The sequence below is a fragment of the Schistocerca cancellata genome, chromosome 1 (genome assembly GCF_023864275.1).
Source record: "Schistocerca cancellata isolate TAMUIC-IGC-003103 chromosome 1, iqSchCanc2.1, whole genome shotgun sequence".
Taxonomy (NCBI): domain Eukaryota; kingdom Metazoa; phylum Arthropoda; class Insecta; order Orthoptera; family Acrididae; genus Schistocerca; species Schistocerca cancellata.
Window position 1 is genome coordinate 104,292,364 of NC_064626.1, and position 25,394 is coordinate 104,317,757.

General features: G+C 39.8%; 1 protein-coding gene across 3 annotated transcripts in view; it reads right to left on the minus strand.

The window, feature by feature from the left end:
• The window catches only part of LOC126166427 (exocyst complex component 6B), a 158,368-nt gene that overhangs the window by 14,406 nt on the left and 118,568 nt on the right, over positions 1-25,394 (minus strand). For all 3 annotated transcript variants that reach the window (XM_049920404.1, XM_049920401.1, XM_049920403.1), the window contains exons 12-13: positions 24,477-24,668; positions 9,159-9,408 (exon numbers count right to left, since the gene is read on the minus strand). In XM_049920404.1, coding sequence (XP_049776361.1) covers positions 9,159-9,408; positions 24,477-24,668 — 442 coding nt within the window. The remainder of the gene's footprint in view (positions 1-9,158; positions 9,409-24,476; positions 24,669-25,394) is intronic.

Consider the following 25,394-nt stretch of genomic DNA (forward strand, 5'->3'; position numbering starts at 1 on the left):
TTTTAACACATGCCATTCAACCAAAAAGTTCAGAGACTGATTTTATTCCTGGCATGTAAGCAATGTTAGTGCAGTAACTATGGTGGCATTTTGAACTAACAACTGTGAACAACAGATGTGCATTTGACCAGTCAGTTGTGGCCAGGGACGTAAGTATTCGACTTGCGACCGTAGTGAGTGAACAGGAGCAATATCTCTAAATCAAGGGTTCGACACATTATCCAGAATGTTTTGAAGAAGAGAAAAGTGTGTGCAAAGTGTGTCCTGCACCCTTTCATTTCCAAACAAAAACAACGATGCCTGCTGCAAGTTGATTGAAATGCAAAATGTGGACTATTCTTTTCTGGAAACAATATTCACTGCTCCATTGTATTCATATCAGGTCTCCAGCCGGAAAATCTCATCATCTGGACACAATATTTTGGCGGTCCACCTGGCCACCGTCTTCAGGTAAGTAGGCTGTTGCACTATCTCACCGGAACTGAAGTCAAACACTTCGTGGCGGCTCCTTTATACACCGACTGTGAGTCCACCGTGCATGCGCAAAAATAACTGCCCTCTATCCACAGGCACAATAGTGCACCGTTGGTGAAGGCTCGTGAAAACGATACATTGATATCAAACTCTCCTGACAGTTTTTGAAGACTGAGACAAGGACTGTTGTTTCTTGATTGCAAACAGAACAGGGTTCCAACTCTTACTTAAAGGATACCCCTTCTATCTGTTTCTAATATTGTCAGATAGCTGGATTTCAATGGCTTCTTTCACCACACAGTCCCAATACTGCAATGCAGGGGCAACCACTTGTGTCTCATCGTACAGAATTTTATGTCCTTCCGTAAGACAATGTTCCGCCACCACAGATTTTTCTGGCTGAAATAAACGCGTGTGACGATGATGCTCCATGCAATGATCCTGGACTGTATGAATTGTTTGTCCAATATAGACTTTCCCGCAGTGGCAGGGGATCTTGAAGTGGTTATTGTAAGCCCACACATACTGGCTGTTACCTTCACGCATCAAGTTGTCATCCATCGTACCAATGCAGCAGGGTGCTACATACATTGGTAAAAAGAGCTTACACCATCTCGGATGCAGATAGCTTGACACAAGAGCTGGACCATCTCAAACCCATAGTCAAGCAGAATGGTTATACAGACAATCAGATCCATCGTGGTCTGCAGTTTGGACCTTCGCAGGAACCAATGGAAGATACAAGCACGTCGGTGGCATTCCTACCTTTTGCGGGGAGCATATCTTCAAAAATAGGTGGAATTTTAAAGAATTTTAATATTAAAAGTGTATTCCATCCGCCAGCTAAGAGCTGGGCTCAGTGAAGGATGATTTAGGTTTGAGAAAGCCCGGAGTCAACAAGATTCCCTGCCACTGCAGTAAAATCTATATTGGACAAACAATTCATACGGTCTAGGATCGTTGCGTGAAGCATCATTGCCACACATGTTTATTTCAGCCAGAAAAATCTGCGGTGGTGGAACACTGTCTTACGTAAGGACATAAAATGCTGTACGATGAGACAAGTGGTTGCCCCTGCGCCGCGGTATTGAGACTGTGTAATGAAAGAAGCCATTGAAATCCGGCTATCTGACAATATTATAAACAGTGATAAGGGGTATCCTTTAAGTAAGATTTGGAACCCCGTTCTATTTGACATTAAGAAACAACAGTCCTTCTCTCGGTCTTCAAAACCTGTCAGTAGAGTTTGATATCAATTAAACGTTTTCATGAGCTTTTGCCAGCGGTGCGCTATTGTGCCTGTGGCTAGAGGGCAGTTATTTTCTCGCACACACGTTGGACCCACGGTCGGTGCATAAAGGAGCCACCGTCGCATGTTTGACTTCAGTTCCGGTGAGACAGTGCACCGGCCTACTCACCTGATGATGGCAGCCAGGTGGACCGCCGAAATGTTGTGTCCATATGATGAGATGTTTTGGCCGGAGACCCAATATGAATACAATAAATTATTATGCCAGGAAAGTTTATGGAACAATATTCACAGGTGACAAGACTTTGTGTTATCAATATGAGCATACCACAAAATGACGAAGTGCAGAAATTCATATGAAGGGTCAATGATTTTGACAACATAACTGACATTCAAACCAATGTGACATGGGAGCTGAGCAACATCCTAAAGGAGAACTTTTCTGACAGTCTCACGTGGTCGTATGAATGTGAAGTGTGCTGTACTCACATGGGGGAGACTATGCCACTATCTTAATGTTTCTCTAATTTTATTAATTCGGTCTCTGAGAGTTTTAGGTTGACAGAATGCCACCTTAACGAACTTAAAAATGCAAAATCAAAGTAACTATAACATTATTGCTTTCATTTTTCATTAAGCATTTCACAGATATTGAACACAGCACAGCACACCTAGTGAAATTTCATCATTTAATTTCAAACCTGTATACAGCATTCAGATGCAAGGAATTAATCTAAAAGTGTCACCTAACTATTTCAGAATGTCTGTCTGTCTGTCTCTATTCGTTCATATGAAACAGTCTGAGAGAATAACAGAATTAATAGAAAGAATGCTCTGAAGTCAGTCAGCTGTTTATTTAGAGCTCATTGCACTCCAGACTGACAGTGGGCTGGGTTGTTGAAGAAAACATGTTCCCATACCTGCCTGATACTCAGCTGTCATACTTCTATTCTTGTTTAAGATAAAGGCAATATTTCTCTTTTAAATTTGTGATAAGAAGATGATAATAAACTACAAAATGCTGTCTCCACAACGGAAATAATTTATGGTGTATCACAACAGCATAACTGTTTCAATCTTCCCCACCAAGGGGGTATAAGAATGAAACTGAAATTACTGGTAATGAATTCTCTTGCTCTATGTAGAAGTCTGGCACTCAGTTTTAAATTATTACATATCATAAATACATACTCTGCAGAGAATACGGTAATAATCTTGAGTCTATGGACAAGCCAAAGCCTACCTACACCCCTTTACACACAAGTCCCACATTACTGCAAGAGACCCTCAGCAGAATTTGGAAGGAGGGGAGGAATCTGTGAAGCATTAAAGCTTTGAATTAGTCTGCGAGTTTGGTTCGGATACTGTAATTACAGGCTCGCTCTCCACAAAGGGCACAGATTTGGGTTTATATCCCGTCCAGCACACAGTTTATTTGTCATATATAAGCAGGTTTGAATTTACTTATACATATATTTTTCACATTACATTACAATCAATCAATAATCCTGGTAATTTTATCCATATTCTATAGGTGTGAACATGACTGTATTCAATACTTGGGAATTTTGAATAACTTCAACTTCCTGTGTAATAACCACAATAATCGATAATACAGAAACACGATTTAATTCTGTTGTGTCCTTAAAGTTAGCAATGAAGTACATAACAAAGAAACCAGAATCAGGTATCAACTGTGACACAGCTCTAGTCACACATGTGGCTTAAGCACCAAGAAACAGTAAAAAGCAGGCTTATGAACATACAGTCTTGCAGTTCTCAAAGCCATTTGAATCAATTATGTAAAATATTGTCACATTGGAATGACAATCAGGTCCAAAACCAAAAGCATGATTCTCAATGAAGTACAACACTTAGCTCTAAAAGTACGTTTTTTATGCACACCAACATGCAGGCAGAATTCCTGGACAGAGTGTGCTCCTATTTAAACAGATGCTGAATATTGCACAATATAGAAACACAGAAATTTTGAGAACTTTCCAGAAATTATGAGTACTAAATAACGAATAACTGCTAGTGGTCCAGCATGAACTGGTGACCTGCAGAATGCTAACCAGTTATACTAACCGCTATGCCACAGCTCTTGGCATTTGTCCCTCTCCTGGAGAAACAGCAACTTGGTGTTTCAGAATTGTCACTGGAGCCAACTAGAGTGCAGTAGATTTAGATCTTCTCAGTGGTCCTCCATATAGTAGCACTGGAGGATCCTCATGTCTGGGTTGCCTTTTCTCATCCTCTTCATTATGATGAGCACCAAAGGTATCCCTCTACTATTTGAGTTTTAAGATCATTGAGTGGGCCTTCAGCTTCCTTGAATGAGAAGCCCCTATCATTAATCTGCATCTCAGTATTGTAGTAAGGCTTCCTACAAAGGACAAGGAGGGTCACAATCCTTGACTCCATATGTGACATCTGACAAGTGACAAAGTACATGATACTGCCCAAAGTAGGATTTTAGTAACTTTTCCAATAGTCCTACTTTCTGCACGAGTGTAAAAACCATACCAAGTCCCTTGGGCTGTATCTGATTGTCCGGTGCTTGGTGTTATAGTGCTCTTGATCATTCTCTTGGGTATCCAGTGACCACATGGGAGCCTGCTGTCTTGCTTCTTTGGTCCTGGTAATGAAGCATGTCAAATAGTCATACTGAATATTCCTCAGTTGAAACGGGAAGTGAATCCATTGTTATTTCAGCCTAAAGAGTGTGGAGCAGAAAGAAAAGCCCATAATGTTTTGCCTCACATCATTATGGACAGTATTGTATCTCAATCTCCCTAACATCAACTTACAATGAGAGCATGTCTGCAAACATCTTATTAACCCACTCAGTGAGGCCATTCATAGGTGGGTGGTAGGCAGTTTTTATCCTGTGGGCAATGTTGCAATGTGAAATTACCTCTGATACTAGTCTTGACTGGAAAACTTATCCACGATCAGAGATCACCACATGGGGAACTATTTGCTTTAAAATGAAGAACCTTGCAATTTATGGAGCTTCAGCAGTCAACCCTGCTTTGGTGATGGCTTAGAGGGTAAGATAGATAGTGAGGACTACCAGCCATTGATTCCTGTTTGCTGACTTCAGTAATCTTCCCATGAGGTCAATTCCAATCTGACAAATGGCACTGCTGCAAGTGGAATCAGTGTCAGATGCCCTGGAGATAATTGTTTCATGTACTTCTGTTGTTAGCATTCTTTTCATGGCTCACAATGTGTTTATTAAATCAGCAGAGATCTGGTCAGTGATACCTGCATCTGATGCTACCTATTGTCTTCACAAATTCCATGTGATCAGATATTGGGGTGTTGTGAAAATACTCCAAGGTAGCTGGCTGTAGATGAGCTGGGATTAAAATCAACAATTTCTGCCCTACTGGTTCATAGTTCCTTTTATATGATGTTCCATTTATTAAATGGAATTCTCCTTTTGTTGATCCCTCATCCTTCAAGGCTTATGTGGTTTTCAGCAGTGTTGGATATTCCATCTACTCAACTGCAAAGTCATGTAATGCAGCAATGATGGAGATTTCATCCACGAGGCTGTGCTCTGGCAAAGAATTACTTGAAAGATAGTCAATGTCTTCGTGTTTGCATCCACTTCTGTACATCAATATGATAATGTACCCAAAAAACAGCCTCACTATCAAACTGCTGCTTATGTCAGACGCAGACTGAATCAGACCTATGCATCCGAGATAGTGGTTACAGTTGTCTTATTGTTGTTGTTGGGTGAATGTGTGAAGGTTTTCTATTTCTGAAGAAAGGATATTTTGCTACTTATCACATAGCAGAGATGTAGAGTCACAGATAGGCACACAAAAAAGACTACTAAACACTTAAGCCTTAAGCTTTTGGCTAGAAGGCCTTCTGAAATAGACAATATACGCACACACATTCATGTAAACACACACACACACACACACACACACACACACACACACACACACACACACACGGGACTACTGTCTCTGGCTGCCAAGGCCAGACTGTGAGCAACCGCCACATGATGGGAGAAGCAATCTGGTGGTATGGTGGAGGCTGGGGTGGGGAGGTGGGGGAGGCAGGGTATGGGTGGGGGATGGTTTGTGGGAACACTTTACTGTGCCCCAGCCGAACCCTGCTCTCCCTCCCCATCCCTGCCACATGTTCAGACAGTGGTCATGTGCATGTGAGCTGCATTTGCGTGAATGTGTGTGTGTGTGTGTTTCAGAAGAAAGCTTTCTGGCCAAAAGCTTCAGTGTTAAGTAGTTATTTGTTGTACCTGCCTACGACTCAACATCTCCACTGTATGATGAGCAGCAATCTATCCTTTCCATCAAACCGTCATCATTGCATCCTGGATTTGCCATTGTTTGATCTGGTATATAGATTGCAAATGATGTACATCATAAAAGTCTTCAATAAAATGACAGCGTCATCAAGATAGCAAAGGCATCATCCATTTAAGGTGTCAAAGCATGTTGTCTGTCCGTCATACACTAGAAGGTGGCTGGAGCATTGCTTAATCCAAAAGGCATAACTCTGAACTCACAGAAGCAATCAAGTGTTAGGAAAGTGGTCTCTTCTCCACCAGCCTCATCAAGCTGTATTTGCCAGTAGCTTACCTGCTTGTCCATAGTTGAGAAATGCTTGGCTCCCTTCAAGCAGTCTAGGGTGTCATCAATGTGCAACAATGTGTGCACTTTTTTTTCATGATTGTGTTCAGTTGTCAGTCCTCGATGCAGAAATAGCAAGTGCTGTCCTCCACAAGGATCACAGGACAGAACCAAGGACACTAGAAGGTTCAATAATGTTATCCTGCAGCACCTCCTCCACTCCTCCTGGATTATCTGCCATTAAGTTAGTAAAGCCCTATAAGAGTGCTGCCTAATTGGTTGATGATGCCCAGTCTTGACACAGTGCTTTACCATTGGTGCTCAGTCTGTCTTTTCTTCACTCTGGATTTCAAAGTACCAGAAAATTAGCACAGAACACTTAACACCAACCAACATTGTTGCTCTATCAGGTCAGCTCATATTGACAGTTCACTAGTAGCTTCCTCCACTGCATTGTCTGTAGTGGTAGTACAGTATGATTCTTTGTCGATGGAACTGAACTGCTCGTCCTGGACTAGTTCAGCTGTCCTTTTGCACATACCTTTAGGGATATGTTGTAACTGGTTGTGACAATTAATGATCCAAAGGTCTCCTTGACCAACTGCAATGCTATGATTGTAGCTGGTATAGAGATTTATTTTGTGAGCCTGAGCAGCTTTTTGCAGTCAACAAAAGCTTCACAGTTGAATTGAGTATCTAGATTGATGATGGAAATTGGTTTAATTAATGATGGTGGAATAACAATGTCTTCAACAGCAAACAACTGCTCAGAGTAATATTTGTTATGTGTGCTTGTTAAAATAGATTTGTCAATTTGTAGCTCTGATCTTCTACAGTCTATGACTGATTTTGATGCCTACGACAAGTCCCATCTGAGAATAACATTATAACTACATTCTGTTAAAACAACAAATTTAAATGGCTGTGTTCTTTCACTGACAGCTAACCTTGCAACAAATGTTCCAGTCAGTTGCACATATCTTCCATTTGTGACTTTCAGTGCTATCCCTTTTGTATACTGGAACATAATCTTCTTTAGCTGGCATTGATAAGCATTCAACATTATTTGGAGCCCACAAGTACTAGCACCCAGGCAGGTTGACTGTCAATGATGACATCAATAAGGTCTCCTTACATCTTGGTAATTGTTGTCCATAGTGGTCCCCCACAACTGCCATAGGAACCATATTCAAGATTCAGTCACACCTCTTTTCTTTTGCATTTTCTCAATGTGCTAGCACCACTTCATGAATTCCTCTGATGTTGTGACATACTTTACCAGAAGAGCTTGGCACATGTCTTCTGTGTACCATTTTACCAAGTGTAAGATTCTGTCAATTCCTGTCATCGGATTCACAATGTGGCATAGGACCAAAAGACTGTCGTTTCCCCAAGGTACTGGGCCCTGTTTTTAAATTGTTCTTCAACTATGTTGACTAAGCTGCTGATTGTCAACAAATGTTTTCTTCAGATCAGCCTGCAATCTGTCCTAGACACCGATCTACTATTCGCTCTCCTTGGACCAATGTTGTATTGTGCCATCCACATAAAAGTACGCATCATCATGTCATACAGTCTGTTATATTTGGTGACGTGGTTGAACACATCTGGCTATTTTGTTGGGTCCTGGCCAGTGTCTCCAGAAAACAATGATGGACGCTTGATGTGCAGCCAACTTAGTGCTGTTTTGGAATCTGTTGGTTTGCCAAATATGAAACATGGGAACGATGTATTCTGGTTCCTGTCTGTGTAGGTGACGACTTTTATGTTGCCTCATTGGAGCCATTGTGATGTATATGTCTGGAGGTACATGGCATCACCACCACAATCTCATGACCTAATCATAAGCACATCCAAATCGGAAAGCACAGTCATCCACGAAGCACAACACTTAGTATTGAAAGCACACTTATTATGAACACCAATGCAGACAGAACAGAAGTACCTTCTGAACACAGATTGCTGTTAGGAATGTGTAAACATTATAAACACAAGAAGTCCCAAGCACTTTCTAGAAATGATAAATACTAAGTAACAAATGTTTGCTGGTGATCAGATTTGAACTGACAAGCTACAGTGATTCCACAGCAAGCACAATTCCACAGGTTGCAGGTCAATGTTAGAAAAGTCTAATGACTGCATCTAGAGTTGCTTGCATTCAACAGTTCAAATGGTTCAAATGGCTCTGAGCACTATGGGACTTAACATCTGTGGTCATCAGTCCCCTAGAACTTAGAACTACTTAAACCTAACTAACCTAAGGACATCACACACATCCATGCCCGAGGCAGGATTCAAACCTGCGACCATAGCGGTCACATGGTTCCAGACTGAAGCACCTAGAACTGCACGGCCACACCAGCCAGCCATTCAACCGTTGCCACAGCTGAATGAATTGTGGACCAACAACATCAGCAGTGACACTGATGGCACCATAAGAACAAACAATGTAAATCCAGCTGCTGCACCATTTTCCTTTTGCTGCCTACTTCCATAAATTTCACCATGGTTTTATGTAACCAGATGTGACTTTTGCACCAAAACAATCCTGATGTTTACACTGAAGACGTAATGCTTCTGGAGCACTTAGATCTGATTTATGCAGACATGTAAACAAGACTGCAGGTTCCTTTAACATTAATTGCTACTGGATTGTCTTGTTTCTTAGGACATGTACATTTTGAAAAATCTCTCAAAAACCTAACCATATAAAATAGTTTATTGCTTTAATTGGTTGAAAACCTTATTACCAGTAAAACTATGCATGCCTTGAAACAAAGCATGGGTCAAAACACCTGGGTATTACAACGTACACTTACAGGCAGATTAGTGAAGGATTGGAAAATACTGTTTAGAAAGGCAATCAGATCAGTGATGAAGCTAGAAGCATGACCACGGGGCTCCACTAACATCCAATCATAATTCTCCAGCTCCAGAAATTCATCCAGCTTCTGCTTCAGTTTTTCACATATCTGTCGTTCGGCATCATCACGTGCAACACGGAACATAGTTGCCTGCCCTTGTGTGCCTTGAGAAGCGCGAGTACTAAGATGTGCTTCTTTTCCACATCTGCAAAATAAAAAGACTGTAAATATTATTAATCTTTGTAAAGAAAAAAAGACCAAAATCTCAACTGTACTACACTTTTATAATTTGAGCTATGTTAAGAATGCCTGATACTCTTGATCAGTGTCAAGGAAAAGCACTTTTGACTGTTACACATTTTACTCAAACAATGGAAACTCCAGGTTGGAATAACAACAATATTAGGAATAGGATAGATTGGCACTCATCATAAAGATGAACCATTGAGATGCCAAAGGCACAATGAAAAGACTTATCTATGTAACTATCAGCCAAACCCTTCCTCAGCATGGAAAACATACACACATTCACACAGGTAAGCACACCTCACGCGCATTCGGCTGCCACCACCAGCAATTCCAACTGGAATCCTCTACATGATGAGCAGAAAACTATTCTTTTCATACTTTATCCATGGTACCACCTCAGGTTGGAGCTGCTGGTGGCAGCAGCCGAGTGTGCATGTGGTGTGCTTGCCTGCGTGAATGTGTGTGTGTTTTCTTTGGTGAGAAAGGCTTTGGCTGATAGCTACATGTGTAACAGTTTTGTCGTTGTGCCTGTTTGGAACTCACTGGGTCATCTTTACAGTGAATAGCAATCTATCCTATTCCTAATACATTTTAATCATTATTTTACATGCAGAATCAATCTTTTTAAACAATTGCTGCAACTTTAATCATAATTTAATACTATATTAAAGTGTCACTGATATTCAGTAACAAATTATTAGTCTTTCCAGGATGGAATTACAATAATATTATGAAAAGGATAGGATGCTACTCACAATATAGAGGGACCATTGAGTCGCAAAAAGGCACAATGAAAATACTGCTATACATTTATCCTTCGGTCAAATGCGGCACGAGGCAGTGCATGTGAGTTGCACTTGCGTATGTGTATTTTCTATTATGGAAAGCATATATGCATAACAGACTTTTCGTTGTGGCTACCTGTGATTCAAGGTCTCCTCTATAAGATGAATATCAATCCATCCTTTTATAATATGAAGTCTTTAATAATAATATAAAGTCCTTATTATACACGTTCCTCCATGATACTAAATAAAACCATTGCACCATTCTTTCCCATTATTACTCTTCCAAGGGTGTTGATAGCCTTGTCTCATTCCTAACACACTGGTACTCTTGCCTTTATCTGTGAGTGGTAGAACACCCTATGTCAACAACAGCAGTTTCTGTTTTTAGTTTGTGTGGCAGAATCATAAGGTATGGGATACAGCTTGCCATCAGTATCCTGTGACTATATCAACATGTCACAACTGGAATCAGTCAGCTCATACAAATACCGAAGTGTGAGTGTGAAATTTGGAGGAATATGAAATGGAACGATCACATACGTCCATAAGTCACAGGTAAAGCAGGCAGCAGGCAGCAGGCTTCAGTTCATTGGCAGACTGCTACAGAAACGCAATCAGTGTACAATGGAGATTGCTAAAAAAAAACACTTCTGCAACCCATCCTATCACAATTCAATCATGTTTGTGAGATAGAACCGACAGCAGATGTTGAACAGATACAGATTATGACAGCATGAATGGTCAAAGGTTTGACTCATGGTCATGGAGATGCTGAAAAAACTGAACTGGCAAACACTTCAAGAGAGATGCAAACTATCCCATGAACACCTACTAACAAAGTTTCAACAACCAGCTTTAAATAATGAATCTAGAAATATACTTCAACCCCCTACTATATAATGTTCCTGTAGCCATTGATAAGATTAGATTAATTATAGTGTGCATTGTTGCATTTAAAGTCATTCCATTTGCTCTCTATACATGAATGGAATGGGAAGAACCCCTAAAAACTGGCTCAATGGGAAGTACCCTCTGATATGCACTTCACAGTGTTTAGGAGAGTACAAATGTAACTGTAGATTAACCAAAATCTGTTATTATCTTGTCTTAGTGCACTTTTGTGTTACCCACATTATCGAAGCAGTAATTTTCCTAGGAAATCTCCCATCAGTGCTTCAACCCTTCTCAGACCATTAGCTAGTGATTGCTTAATTCTTTATATCTACAGCACTTTACTGATACATAAATTGTTCAGAGAGCCACATTTCACTGTAAAGTTACCAACACTTGATTTTTGTTTATTTTCAGTAAACCAATCACATTAAAGTGACCACTTGTCAAATGCCTGAATGACCACCTTTTGCAGAGTGGATTGCTGCAAGAGGTGCAGGAAGAGAGAGAGTGAGGTTCTGGAAGGTACCAACAGGGATGTGGCCAACTGTGCTGGGTTTCTTACTTGAGGATCCACGTCATAAACAGCCCGATCGAGGTAGCCCCAGATATTCTCAAATGGGTTAAAATCCAGTGTGTTTGGTGTCAAGAGGAATACGGTAAAGTCATCCCTGTGGTCTATGAATCACGCACATACACTGCAAGCTGTGTGACACTTGGCATTGTCCTACTGTTAGGTGCCATCACATTAAGGAAAAACAAACTGCATGTTGACGTGGATGTGGTCCCCAAGGATAAGAGCATACCTTTGTTGACCCACTGTACCCTCCAGAATGACAAAATCACCAAGAGAATGCCATGAAAACATTCCCCAGAGCATAATTCTCCCTCCTCTGGCCTGGAGCCTTCCAACAATTATTGCAAGGTGTTTGCTTGAAGATGGTTCACTCCGTACACAAAGACAGCCACCTGTTCAATGATGCACAAAATGTGATGCTTCTGAAAAGGATACCTATTGCCACTCAGTGTATGTCCAGTTATGGTGTTGGCATGCAAGTTCTAGCCTTTGTCATCGCTGTACAGCTGTCAGCATATTTGCATGAACTAAGCAACTGCTGTGAAAGCCCATCTGCATCAATGTTCGTTGACAGATCATTGAAGAGATGCTGTTTGCAATCCCTTGGTTCATCTGGTTGGTCAGTTGCTCAACAGTCTATTTGCCAAAGCTGTCATTCATCCCTGTCATCTATGGCCCCTGGTGTACCACAGTTGCCTTAATGCTGGTTTTGGATAGTGCCGTTTTGCCTTGCTTGGTGTACTTTAACCATGACAGCAAGTGAGCAGTTTACAAAACCAGCCCTTGGCCTGAATACCAATGTCATGCCTTTTGTAAGGTCAGATATATCGCTCCATTTCCATATTATGACGATGACTGTTTCCCATGTTTGCTGACACTTTTTATATACCCTCCACTGCTAATGCTGCCACCTGCTGTCTATGAATGGTTATTGCACATTGGAGTCAAACATAAGTCATGGTGAAATTAAAGTGAGTGGACCATATGTGTTACTTTATGGGAGAGTGAACTGATGAATCAGACCAGGTTCTACAAAACAGTGAAAATTTTGTTGTGCAGCATGACTGTCAGTAAGCATGATTCTAGTAATGATTCACAGAGCCTTTGCACCTGTATTCAGGACTATTTATTATGAATAATGAATGTAAATATGGTTGTAGTAGCAATACAAGCAATATTGTGCATTATCCTAGAAGCCCAATAGAGATCTTCTTGAAGAAATAATGTATAAAATTCATGACAATGTGCTATAAGATGTGCACTTGTTTGTGTGCTGTGCATCTGCCTGCATTCAGTGAGTTACTGCTAACACAGTACCTTGCACTTTTCATTTGTGTGACAATACTTAGTAACACTGCCTTCACCACCATCTAAAGGACTCCATAGCTATAGCAGAGTCAGCAGAAGAAGATCCCCAGGAGATGTAGTGCACTTGGCAGTGTTGTGCACATACCTAAACCAATCAGGTAACGTGATTATGTATACACGCGTCAGTGTTGTCATAGCTCTATAGAAGAATTGTTTCGCCTGTAGCCATTTGAAATTTGCAGCTGAAACTTGGTAACAGTGCTGCCAAATGCCAGGGATCTTGCTTCATAGACTCTACCATATATTTCATTTTTATGCCAGGGATCTTGTTTCATTGACTGTAGCAATATTTCATTTTTTTATATGCTGTTTCTCCCATAATTTTAACAGTAGATATACACTGTCTTCTGTCAGACAGTTTGTTCTCTTGCTGAGATCTGCTTGCAGTTTCTTTGTTAGTCTGTGTTTGCATTGGTCAGTAGATATTTTTTGTGTTTTATACAGTTTTACAGAGTGGGAAATAGATATGAACTGTGCTTATTGTGTGCAGACACCAGATGAACTGGCCACTGTTAGGGAACAAATAGAAGCAATGGCTGAAGGCTTCAGGCTGCTGCCCTAAACTGCCCTCTACTGCTAATGCTGCCACCTGCTGTCTATGAATGGTTATTGCACATTGGAGTCAAACGTAAGTAGTGGTGAAATTAATGTGAGTGGACCGTATGTGTTACTTTATGGGAAAGGGAACTGATGAATCAGACCAGTTTCTACAAAACAGTGAAAAATTTTGTTGTGCAGCATGACTGTCAGTAAGCATGATTCTAGTAATGATTTTGTTCAAACTGTCTAACACATACAGTTGATTCTTGGTGGCTCACATTTCACAGATACAGTTAGAGATGAATATTAAGCACTGATAAAATATTTCTTTTAGATACACAATGAGGTAAGGGACATTCACAGAGCCTTGTTTTGCCTGTAGCCATTTGTGATTCGCAGCTGAAAGTTGGCAACAGGGCTGCCAACTGCCAGGGATCTTGCTTCATAGACTCTTCCATAGATTTAATTTTTCTGCCAGGGATCTTGTTTCATTGACTGTAGCATATATTTCATTTTTTTATATGCTGTTTCTCCCATAATTTTAACAGTAGATATACACTGTCTTCTGTCAGACAGTTTGTCCTCTCGCTGTGATCTGCTTGCAGTTTCTTGGTTTGCATTGGTCAGTAGATGTTTTTTGTGTTTTATACAGTTTTACAGAGTGGGAAATAGATATCAACTGTGCTTATTGTGTGCAGACACCAGATGAACTGGCCACTGTTAGGGAACAAATAGAAGCAATGGCTGCGGGCTTCAGGCTGCTGCCCTGAACTGCAAAGATGTTGAGCCACCTGCAATTACATCTATAACATCTCCTATGTCACTGGAATTACCTCAGTCACTGTGTCTTCAGATGCCAACATCTAACTGATCTGCTCTTACTCAAGGGTGAGTAGCAGACTGTGGAAGGGTGATGTATCTCTGGGCAGAATGCAAATTTGTAACTGGCTATGCAGCTGTTCCCTTACACCTTATCAATGTACAATGGATGCTGCTTGCGATGACGATTACACATCTAAGCCAGCAAGGGATTCCTCATGTTTTGGGACAGTGGTAGACTTTCCTGCCTAATCTGGGTAAGCACTGAAGGTGGACAGTTGGTCATTGGGAGCTTCAACACAGGCAGGCAATGAAGCTCCTCAGGGAAATACCAGCTAGTGTGCAGTCGGTATGTTTGCCTAGAGTTCTTGTTCAAGACATGGAAGAGGCTCTGCCAGAAGCTACTGAACACAGTGGATGCAACTGGCTGCATATTGTAGCTCATTTTGGTGTGAATGATACTTTCCACCTTGGTTCTGTGGTCATCTTCAGTTTCTGTAGACAGTTCCAGCTTGCTTACCCATGTGGGAGTAATGGGTTAGGCAACATTTCAGGTGGGCAGGGTGGACAAATGGCAGACACACTGGCAGTCTTGGAGCAAGGATGTAGAGTGAATGATCACACTCCACAGTTTGAAAAGGTTTGCTTCTGATAACAGCATGTATACATGTCAAAGGATTTTAAAAATCTGACATACTGAACCAAAATATTTTGCAGTAACACAAGATAATGGCGTTAAGGCTGAAACTACAATTGTGAAATAAATAATTTCTACAGTCAATAAAAAATATGATGTCCTTTAAAAAATATGGAAAGGATATGTTGCTACTCAATACAAAGAGAAGGTGTTGCATTGTGAAATGGAATGCTAGAAATATTTCAGCTTTCACACAAAGTCCTTCCCCAGACTAGTCCGTCTTGGCCCTTAGTAAATGGGGGTGGTGGCCATGTGTGTGAGAGTTGTTGTGTGAATGTGTGTGAGTTTTCTCCTTCTGAAGAAGGACCTTATTCAAAAGTGAAATATTTCTAGCATTCTTTTTCACTGTACCTGTCTGTGACTCAATGCCACCTCTATGTGGTGAGTAGCAGTCTTCCCTTTCCATTTGTTGTTATTCCACCTTGGACTTTTCATTGTTTGAAATAGTATAACATATTTGGTATATCTCCTTATTACTGTTCAGGTGGACTTCCTTGTTCCATATAATTATTTTCATATTTCTCCTAAAGCTATCGGTCTGTCTTGTCCATACTCTTATCTCTGTCATTTCTTTCATTCTGCTGACAAGGTATGTAATCAGGATTACCTATTTCGAAAAGAGTAAAAAAATTAACTCTGTTCTGTATTGTGCAATATGTTGTGTACTTCCTATCAAGAAATCTTGAATCAAGTCACAAATTTTACTTTTAATTGTTGGTGTGGTAATGAAGTGAAAACTTTTCAGATGTGAAACTTGGGCACACTATTAGCGTGATATCAAAGTACTTAAGCACTTTCATCAACAAAAAGTGAGATCCAGCTTGAACAATAGGTAGCAGAACAAGGTAGCCAAAGCTGTGATTCTAAACAAAGCACATCTAAACAGTGAGGCAACCATCATCACTCATCAACTGAGGTGCCTACATCATGTTCACTGCTAGAGTGATATCAGGCTTCCCTACTAAATCCTCTATGGTTAACTCTGCTCTAGTGGCAGACCTCATGGAGCTACTCTTAAGCACTTTAATGACCAGCTAAAACATGTCATGAAGACAACTGGTATAAGTATACAAACATGGGAAGAATGTGATGTGGACCATTTACTGTGATGGAATACTACATCTACCATTGTCATCTTGTTTGAAGGAGAACACCACAGAGGCCAAGCAACAGGCAAGAAAGCTCTGTAAATTACAACCCCATCCTCCTAACCATTCAATGCAATTTGTAGGGATGCATGTTTTATGCCAGGTCTGTTTAGTCATCAGAAACACATACCCAAGTTCAGTTAAAATGCTTAGTCTATGCAGGAAGATGTTATGCATACTTGTAATTGAGTTTCAGTTGCCAGCATTGATGAAAGCAGATAAAGGGGCTGTAGTGTAATATCTTGAGAGAAAACTTGAAATCTTCAGCTCTGGGCATCATCATGTAGAGGAAATGTATCTCAAGTTTACAAAAGTATTTGAGCAAGTACTGGAGAAATTTTTTATGTGCCTAGGAGAATGGTTCATGATGGGAGGGACCCTCTGTGGTATACAGTCTTAATAAAGAAACTTCTAAAAAACAGTGACTACTGCACAACAGGTATAAAAAAAATCACAATTCAATGACTACTGTAGCATAATCTTACTGAAAGACCTCTCATAGAACTCCAAGAAATTTTGGTCTGTTGCACATAACATTTCCAAACACTCATAGCTGACACCGGAGTTGAAATTGAGGTAACAAAGCAAACCCATAAATACAGAATCCTGTTTTCAAATGTTGTTTTATGAAGGTATTCTCAGAATTCTCATATCACTGCAAAAACGAGTGATAAACATATTAGTTACAGCCATGTTGAGCAACAGCTAAAATTGAACAAGGCCTTATAACCCAAAGATATCACTCTCAAATTCTACACAAAATTTATGACTTAGTTAACTGTAGATCCCTCAAGCAAAAACACTAGGGTGTTTGGAAGATAGCATAGGTCACACCTATCTTACAAGAAGGGTAGCAGAAGGAATCTTCACAGCTATCATACAATATTATGGACATCCATTTTTTACATAATTTTAGAACATATTCTGAGCTGAAACATAATAACAAGATATCTTGGACAAAATGACCTCCTCTGTGCTAACCAGTATGGATTCAGAAAACATTGGTCATGTGAAAGCCAACTCACAATTTTCTCTTAACATCCTGAATACCACTGATCAAGGCAGGTAGATAAAAACATGCATCCACACAAATAGCACTGAATGGTTAGAGGAGGGTGCAGTTGTAATTGATGGAGCTTCCGTGCTTGTCGCTTGGCCTCTTCATGTCTGCGGCATTCTTCTTCATCCACAGCAGTGGATGTAGTGTTCCTCCACAGTAAACGGTCCACGGCACATTCTTCCCATGTTTGTATATTTACACCACTCACATTCACGATGTGTTTTAGCTGGCTATTAACGTGCTTGCAAGAGCCTCCATGAGGTCTACTGCCAGGGCAGAGCCAGCCATAAAGAACATGGTGCAGGAACTTGGTATCACTCATGCAGTGAACATGTCCTGACTGTCTAGGTTGATGAGAGATGATTGTTGCCTGAATGTTGTTTAGATGCACCTTTTTATTAGAAGCTCATTTTTGGTCACATGGTCATCCTGCTAAATGTTGAAGATGTATCTCATTGTTGGTCGAAGCACAAAAGTTTTTTGACATCATGGCAATAGTGTGTCCAAGTTTCACAGTCATACAGGATCATGGAAATGACAACAACTGTGTACTCCACGAGTCTAATATGCAGATTTAGGTCTTTATTCATGAAGACATTGCGCAATAACCATCCAAATGCACCTGGACAGCCCAATTTGTTTACCAACATCCTGTTTGCAGGTACACCATTTAGACAAGATGCTTCCAAGATATGAAAAGTGATCAACCTGCTCCAGTGTTGTGTCTAAGAGTTAATCCTAGGGCACGTTGTGTGAGTATCTTAGTTTCTTCTTTTGCATTGATGATAAGACCAAAGTGACCACATGCAGTTTTCAAGCAGTCGTAGGCACACTGCAGTTATGCCACCCATGTAACTTGGGTACATTGTTGTGAACAAAGTCTTGCCAGACTGAAAAGACCTCCAACAAAATGAAACTTAATCTGAAGATGTAACACCATTTTGGGTTCAGGAGTGTGGACAGTGGTTGGTCGATGAAATGTATTAATGCTGCAGCAGCAGCCATTATTTTCATTGTTTAATTGGACAACCAGCTTTGACATTCCAATCATGTTGTCTTTAGACACGTTGCATGAATGACACCAAGTACCACTCATGCATGTATAAGACTAGGCACCAATAATCTTATCTGGTTCAGTAGACATTCGAACTTCATGAGCACGTGTGCTCTTCACTCACATGACAGCAACTGTTAAATGAACAGTCACAGATTTTTATTTGACAATAGCTGTCCTGTGTATGAAGAGCACACATGTTCATTAAGTTCGGATGTCTACGAAACCAGATAAGATTATTGGTGCGTAGTCTTATACATGCATGGGTGGCACTTGGTGTCATTCATGTGGCATGCTTGAAGATGAAGTGATTGGAATGTTGAAACAATGAAACCATCACAATAATGAGTGTTGGTACAGTGTTATTACATTTAAGCTAAAGATTTTTACAGATAGTTCATACAACATAGCAACCACACACAGTGCAAAGAGTGTTGAAGCAAACACACAGTCTTGTTTCAAACCCTGAGTGAATGAACTTGGTGCATAGTTACCTTGAAGAACCTGCCCAGACATGCCATCATGAAGAGCTTGAACCAGTTCCACATAGCATTCGACACATTCAAAGTGACTTTGAACCTTCCACATGGCAGATCTAGATACTGAATCAAATGCTTTTTTCAGGTCTTAGTAAACTAAATATAGCAGTTTCTGTTGCTCTCTTTATTTTTCCTGGAGTTGTCTAGCACAGCTCACATCTGTCATGCCTATGGGGGTTCATAATCCACACAGAGATTCATACAAAATTCTGTCTGATGTAATATGGGACAAATTCAATATAATTTTTCTTAGAAATTTACCTGCAATTAACAACAGTGACAAACCACCGTAGTTTCCACATGGACTTTGATTGCCTTTCTGGAAGATAGTGATAATAGTAGCACTCTTCAAGTCATCAACAATGTCTTGATTTTCTCAAATTAAGAGGATGAGTGTAAAAATCTAGTCTTCAAGAGTATACCTCGATTTTGTATCAACTCCAGAGGGATATTATCAAGACCAGGAACCTTTCTTGATCTTATTTGATTGTGTGCTTAGTTAAAGTCTCTATATGGTGGTGGAAGTGCTATCCATAGTTGTTGGGGTTGCTGAGGGACAGTTCCTTCTAATTCTCTCAGATTTTTTCATTATCAGTTAAAGTGATGAAATAGTCATCAGTCTTCAGTGTCCCTAAGGAGAATCGAGTTGAGCTGTACATCATCTTGATCTCTGCATCACACAAGCATCAGATAACCTTTCCAGATCTTTAGCTTTTTGTTGTCACCTATTAGTCTTGATTTCCCTAATTTGTGCCTGATATTTTCCTTTAAGTTCCATGAAATGTTGCTTTCTTCACACTGAAGATGGAGCTTGAAAAGAAATAATAAATTAGCTTCCCTTTTGGCACTGATCAGATGCATAATTTCTTCATTATTTACATCAAAACATTCTGGTTTTTTTTTCTTCTTCTTCTTATTCTTCTTTACAAAACCAATTATTTCCTCAGATGATTCAGTCATGACCATCTTAAGTGTGTTCCACTCCTGATTTGCATTATTAATGCTGACTGGATGACCAGACAGTTTTTTTGAGATATTGTTTCTGTAATCTGAAGCAATGGATTTAAGTTGAAGTTTAGAAGTGTTGAATTTCCATCTGGGCAAGTTGTGGATGGGCCTCTTTGTTTTCTGACAGGTTATTATCTGTCCAGCAGTCATCAACAATGCGTGCTGCCCTGGTGACAAGGGCATCCTTTTTATCACATCACCTGGAGATGAATAGTCAACTTTAGTGCTTTACTGAATAGGTCAATCTTGCTATTTGTTTTAGCCATAGCTCTGCCACTGACTCATGGTAACTGATAAGAATTTCGATGCAGACATCCTCAGAGTCAAGTATAGGTGGTCTCCTCAGCATTAAATCTAACATATTTTTGTCCTGAGTGGACTTCGGACTATCTGTTGTAAGTTTTCTGAGTAAGTATTTACTAGCATTTTTCTGCAGGATGTCTTGTCACACCCAAGATCTAACTATCCAAACTGATTCTTCGATGATTAAAGTCTCCTCCATTGATGACAATATGATTGGAGAACATACATACTAGTGAGCTGTTGTTTTCTTTTAAAGATTTCAGTTACATCTGGGGATGAAATTGGTGGTCGATAGAATGAACCAATTACATGTTTATTCCCACTCTTGCTATTAATTTCTGCACAATCATACATGCAGTTTTATTTTCTATCTCAGTGTATTTGAATGTCTTGCATTCTATGATGAACGCACATCTCCATTTCCCGTTGGATTATCTTTTCAGTATGCACTTATGTTTACTCCAAAAACCTCTCTGCTGTCAATTTTGAGTTTTAGGCAGCTTTATGAACCTAGTATTATAATTACTGCAATGTTTCTTAGGAGCATTTTAAGCCCACCACGTTGTTGTGAATGCTATGGCAGTTGATCACTACGATCTTGATAGTCTCATCTGTGAGGCAACTAGATAGGACTGGATTGGATGGAGATTTTTCTGATATACATGGGTAGCAGCTACTGGTTTGTGGTGTGGTCATAATCCATTTAGGGAAACACTAAAATTCTCGAACCTTTGGGAAAAGTCAAGAATCTCACAGGCTAGATTGTCACAGAACCTTTGAAGTCTGTTTCAAGTCTTCCACTTGACTCACAACCATGCAGATACATTCAGTTCTGCAGATAATACTGCGGATTGTGAGTTTCACTGAAATTTTTTCGACAAGGCTAGTTTCAACTTTCCCTTCTGGTCAATCGAATGACCCAAGTATGACCTTAGAGCGCAGATGACAAGCATTCTTTGTTACTATGGGCCACAATCTGCTGCTGGCTGCACATTGCTCTCTCAATGACTGCTGGAACAGACTCTCCAACATACCGAATGAGGCCTCCAGGCATGCACAAGGTGATCCTGCTTAACCCTACCTACCATTTTCCTGCAGTGTACGATTATCTGTCAAATGTTGAAATTGCCAACCTTAACAAACCCTTACCCAACTGTGTTTGCCTCCCCCTTACACAGAAGTCTTTCCTACAGGTGAAGTGAATTGCACAGCTTCAGTTTCTGTTGTAGGAGACAGGACCTTAAGTCTGTTGTTGAGGAGGATGAGTATAGTACCTGGAGCTTTCCCTGTACCCTTCCCATCTTTACAGAAGGCTTTAAGACCTGCCACTGACTTGCCACTCACAGGGTAATTGACGGATATTGATAGGTCCTATGTTCCTAGAGAAGATATGTTGCCACAGGGGAAGATGATAATTCAGGTATGTCACTTCCAGCAGTTTACCCAGCACACCTTCTTGTTGCAGCTTCCAATCACATCACATTAGTCAGGGCAATTTACAACTGCTTATGAACAGCAACAAACTGATCCTGTGCCTGGGTACAGTATTCATAGTGAGGCTGAATTCTGGTTGGTGCAATGTGTTTCTGAACAGTAAACAAATGTACTTCAATTGAAACAATTTTGTGACTAAAGTATCAGGTATGCGAGTAGTAGGGGCTGAGTGTCAGCCAATCACAGCTGTTTCTTGGGCTTCACATACTCACTGTTTTGGGCAAGAGGGTAAGGGACGGGAAGGAGAGCTAAATCGTGTAACAATTGATGAGTATTTTTATTTTGTGTGTGTACAGCCATCAGTCACATGAGCATGTGGCATGTACGAGCTGGCAGCAACTCTGCTCCCCACTTGTGGCATCTATCAATCACAAAGTTATTTTAATTGAATTACGAGGTCAAACCTGATACTAATTTCACTTATTTCTTTTTGTTTTCATGATCTGTTACTTTACAAACTGAAGCTACAATGCTCAAGAAAGCGGTTTGTTTTATAGTGAGAGAAAAACTTGGGATATAATTGATTCCCTGAGCTATTCAGAAGTTTGTGTCTGGGATTTTTGTTTTTATCGAAGTTATGCTCACAGATGACTCACATAACAAATTCACAAATAATAGAATTTTATGTTGTGATGGTGAATTTCTTTTATATTTCTATTACGACAAACCAATCAATGAGCACATAAAGGTGGGAATATTATGGTAATCATGAAACTATTGACACTGCAATTAAGGGGAAAATGATTTCCTCAACCCAATACTGCTGCCAATTATGACAGTCATTAATTTACCGTCAAATATACTAAGCATGAAAACTGTAAGCTTCCAAAAATCCGAAAAAAAATGTCTTTAAGCACACAGATATATATTAAGATTAAAGGGGACCGACTTTTCTGAATGAGGATACTATTACAAATCTCATTTCTGTACTGCACTCATAAACCTTCAACTGTAAGTAATTCATCAACACACAAACAAAGTTTCATACATTCACTGAAAATATAATTTGAAAACAACACACAAATATCAGATTACACAATCTTCAAGTTTATTTATCTGACATATGTGGTCCTACTCCTGCACAAAGAAAAAACAAGAAGTCAGCTTACATATTTAAATACACAAGGAAATGCACATATTTTGCACTTTGCTGATTTACTGACAATTTCTATACTGGAATATCAAAGGTGACCACTGTATCATCAGTTTATCCCACTAAAAAGAGTGAAAAGCTTTCTACAGAATTATCTGACTGATTCAATGACTGAAGATTTCAATCAGAAGTGTTACAAGAAGCAATGCTCACCGCAAACAGACCATTATCCTTGAAACAAAGAAACAACTGTTTTGCAATATATATATGCTATAAATGAGCTCATGTAAATATTAAGCAAGTAATAGGAAACAAACAGCATTTTTCTTTAAATATAGCTGAGGAATTATTAGCAGCAGCTTTTGTCACAGGAGTGGCTTGCTTGTTAACTTTAGTGTGAGCAATCACAAATAGCTTATAGCAGTTTAATGATAGTGGAAACAATTTTTTGTCTCTATGACCAAAATGGCTGAAAGTGAACATTCAGCCTTGTTCCTACCAGTTTATAATTCCATCCTTCCATTATCCTTCCCTGCTCCTCCCTTAAACTCCCTAGAATTCCTTATCTCCAACCTTCCTCCATCTTCCTTTCTTAGGTCATTTTCAAACATCACAACAGATGGAAAACAACCATCTGCAATCTTAAAACAGACCGTGACTTATCATCCCACCATATAAAGGCTCCATCACTTTGTGATGATCACAGTGGTTACCTGGGAAAGCCTCATCCCTTCCACGCCAAACGGTCTCTCCTGTAAAATCTAGCGACTTGTCAATCGAGCATCTGTAGCAATGAGAAATTCTTTGTACATTATGTTGTAGGTCTTTTTTTACCCTCGTTCTCACCACAAGTGAGTCCCTCTCATCCACATGTCTTCTCCAATCTATTCATTTTTTTCTTCCTGGAGAAGAAATTAATAGTTCCAAAAACTAGAAAAAAGTTCTTCAAATGTGTGTTTTGTTTGCAATAGAAACGGCATTGTCCAAAAGCTTAACAACAGGAACAGCTTTGTAGGACTCAACACCTTGTCTCCACAGTAAGAGGTTACTTTCATTCTTCGCAAAACATCCAGAACTTTCCAGTATTACATTAATGCAGATTCCAACACCTGCTTCCCTTTGTTGATCTACAATGTACTATATGACCAATAGTTCCCCTTAAGAAATGCAGAACGTGATGGGTGGATGACTAAACGGAAACAAATTTCTTCTTTTGAGGTAATAAATAAATCTGAATCCACAGTGTAAAAGTCACAGTTAATGCGGATTGTGTTAAGAAATAATGCTTCAATTTTGCAAAAACATTGTTTGCTATTTTTTTTTATTTTTGTCAAACTTATCATTCATTTCTCCTACAACAGAACTTGATAGAACTGACTGTTTCAGAATGGATCTTCAGTACATACAAAATTCAACCTCCTCCTTTTAATTGTACTCTGTAGTTCCGTGATTTATCACAATAAGTAACTGTTGAACCAAACTCTCCAATTTAGTTTGATAGCAACAGTCAATCTTTTATTAATGATAACTGTGTAGAAGAATAGTGATTTTAAAAAACTGCAAGTATCTACAATTTCATTAAATGTACAATTCATAGCTACAGCTAGGAGGAAGACAAACAAAATGTTATTGCAGTATTACTCACCCTGTAATATTAGAGACAAATTCCTCCAAATAAACAGTTGCCTCTTCAAGATAGCCTGTATCAATAATTATCTGAATCACCTGGAGAAGGGCAAGACTTGGTTTCCGGAAGAGTGATGATAAGCAGCCACTGAATGACCGTGTGAGGAGGAGGTTTGTTGATTTCCGGATCATATCATTCACTTCTGCCTGGCTGCAATAAAATTATAACAAACACTACTTTGCGATCAATTAGATAAATGTAAGTTAAAAATACTTTAATCATTAAGCAGATAAACACTGCTCATATGATAAATATCTTACTTGTTTAATATATTTAAAAAGAAAGATGATGAGACTTACCAAACAAAAGCGCTGGCAGGTCGATAGACACACAAACAAACACAAACATACACACAAAATTCCAGCTTTCGCAACCAACGGTCGCCTCGTCAGGAAAGAGGGAAGGAGAAGGAAAGACAAAAGGATATGGGTTTTAAGGGAGAGGGCAAGGAGTCATTCCAATCCCGGGAGCGGAAAGACCCACCTTAGGGGGAAAAAAGGACAGGTATACACTCGCACACACACACATATCCATCCGCATATACACAGACACAAGCATAATGTCTGCTTGTGTCTGTGTATATGCGGATGGATATGTGTGTGTGTGTGCGCGAGTGTATACCTGTCCTTTTTTCCCCCTAAGGTGGGTCTTTCCGCTCCCGGGATTGGAATGACTCCTTGCCCTCTCCCTTAAAACCCATATCCTTTTGTCTTTCCTTCTCCTTCCCTCTTTCCTGACGAGGCGACCGTTGGTTGCGAAAGCTGGAATTTTGTGTGTATGTTTGTGTTTGTTTGTGTGTCTATCGACCTGCCAGCGCTTTTGTTTGGTAAGTCTCATCATCTTTCTTTTTAAATATATATATTTCCCACGTGGAAT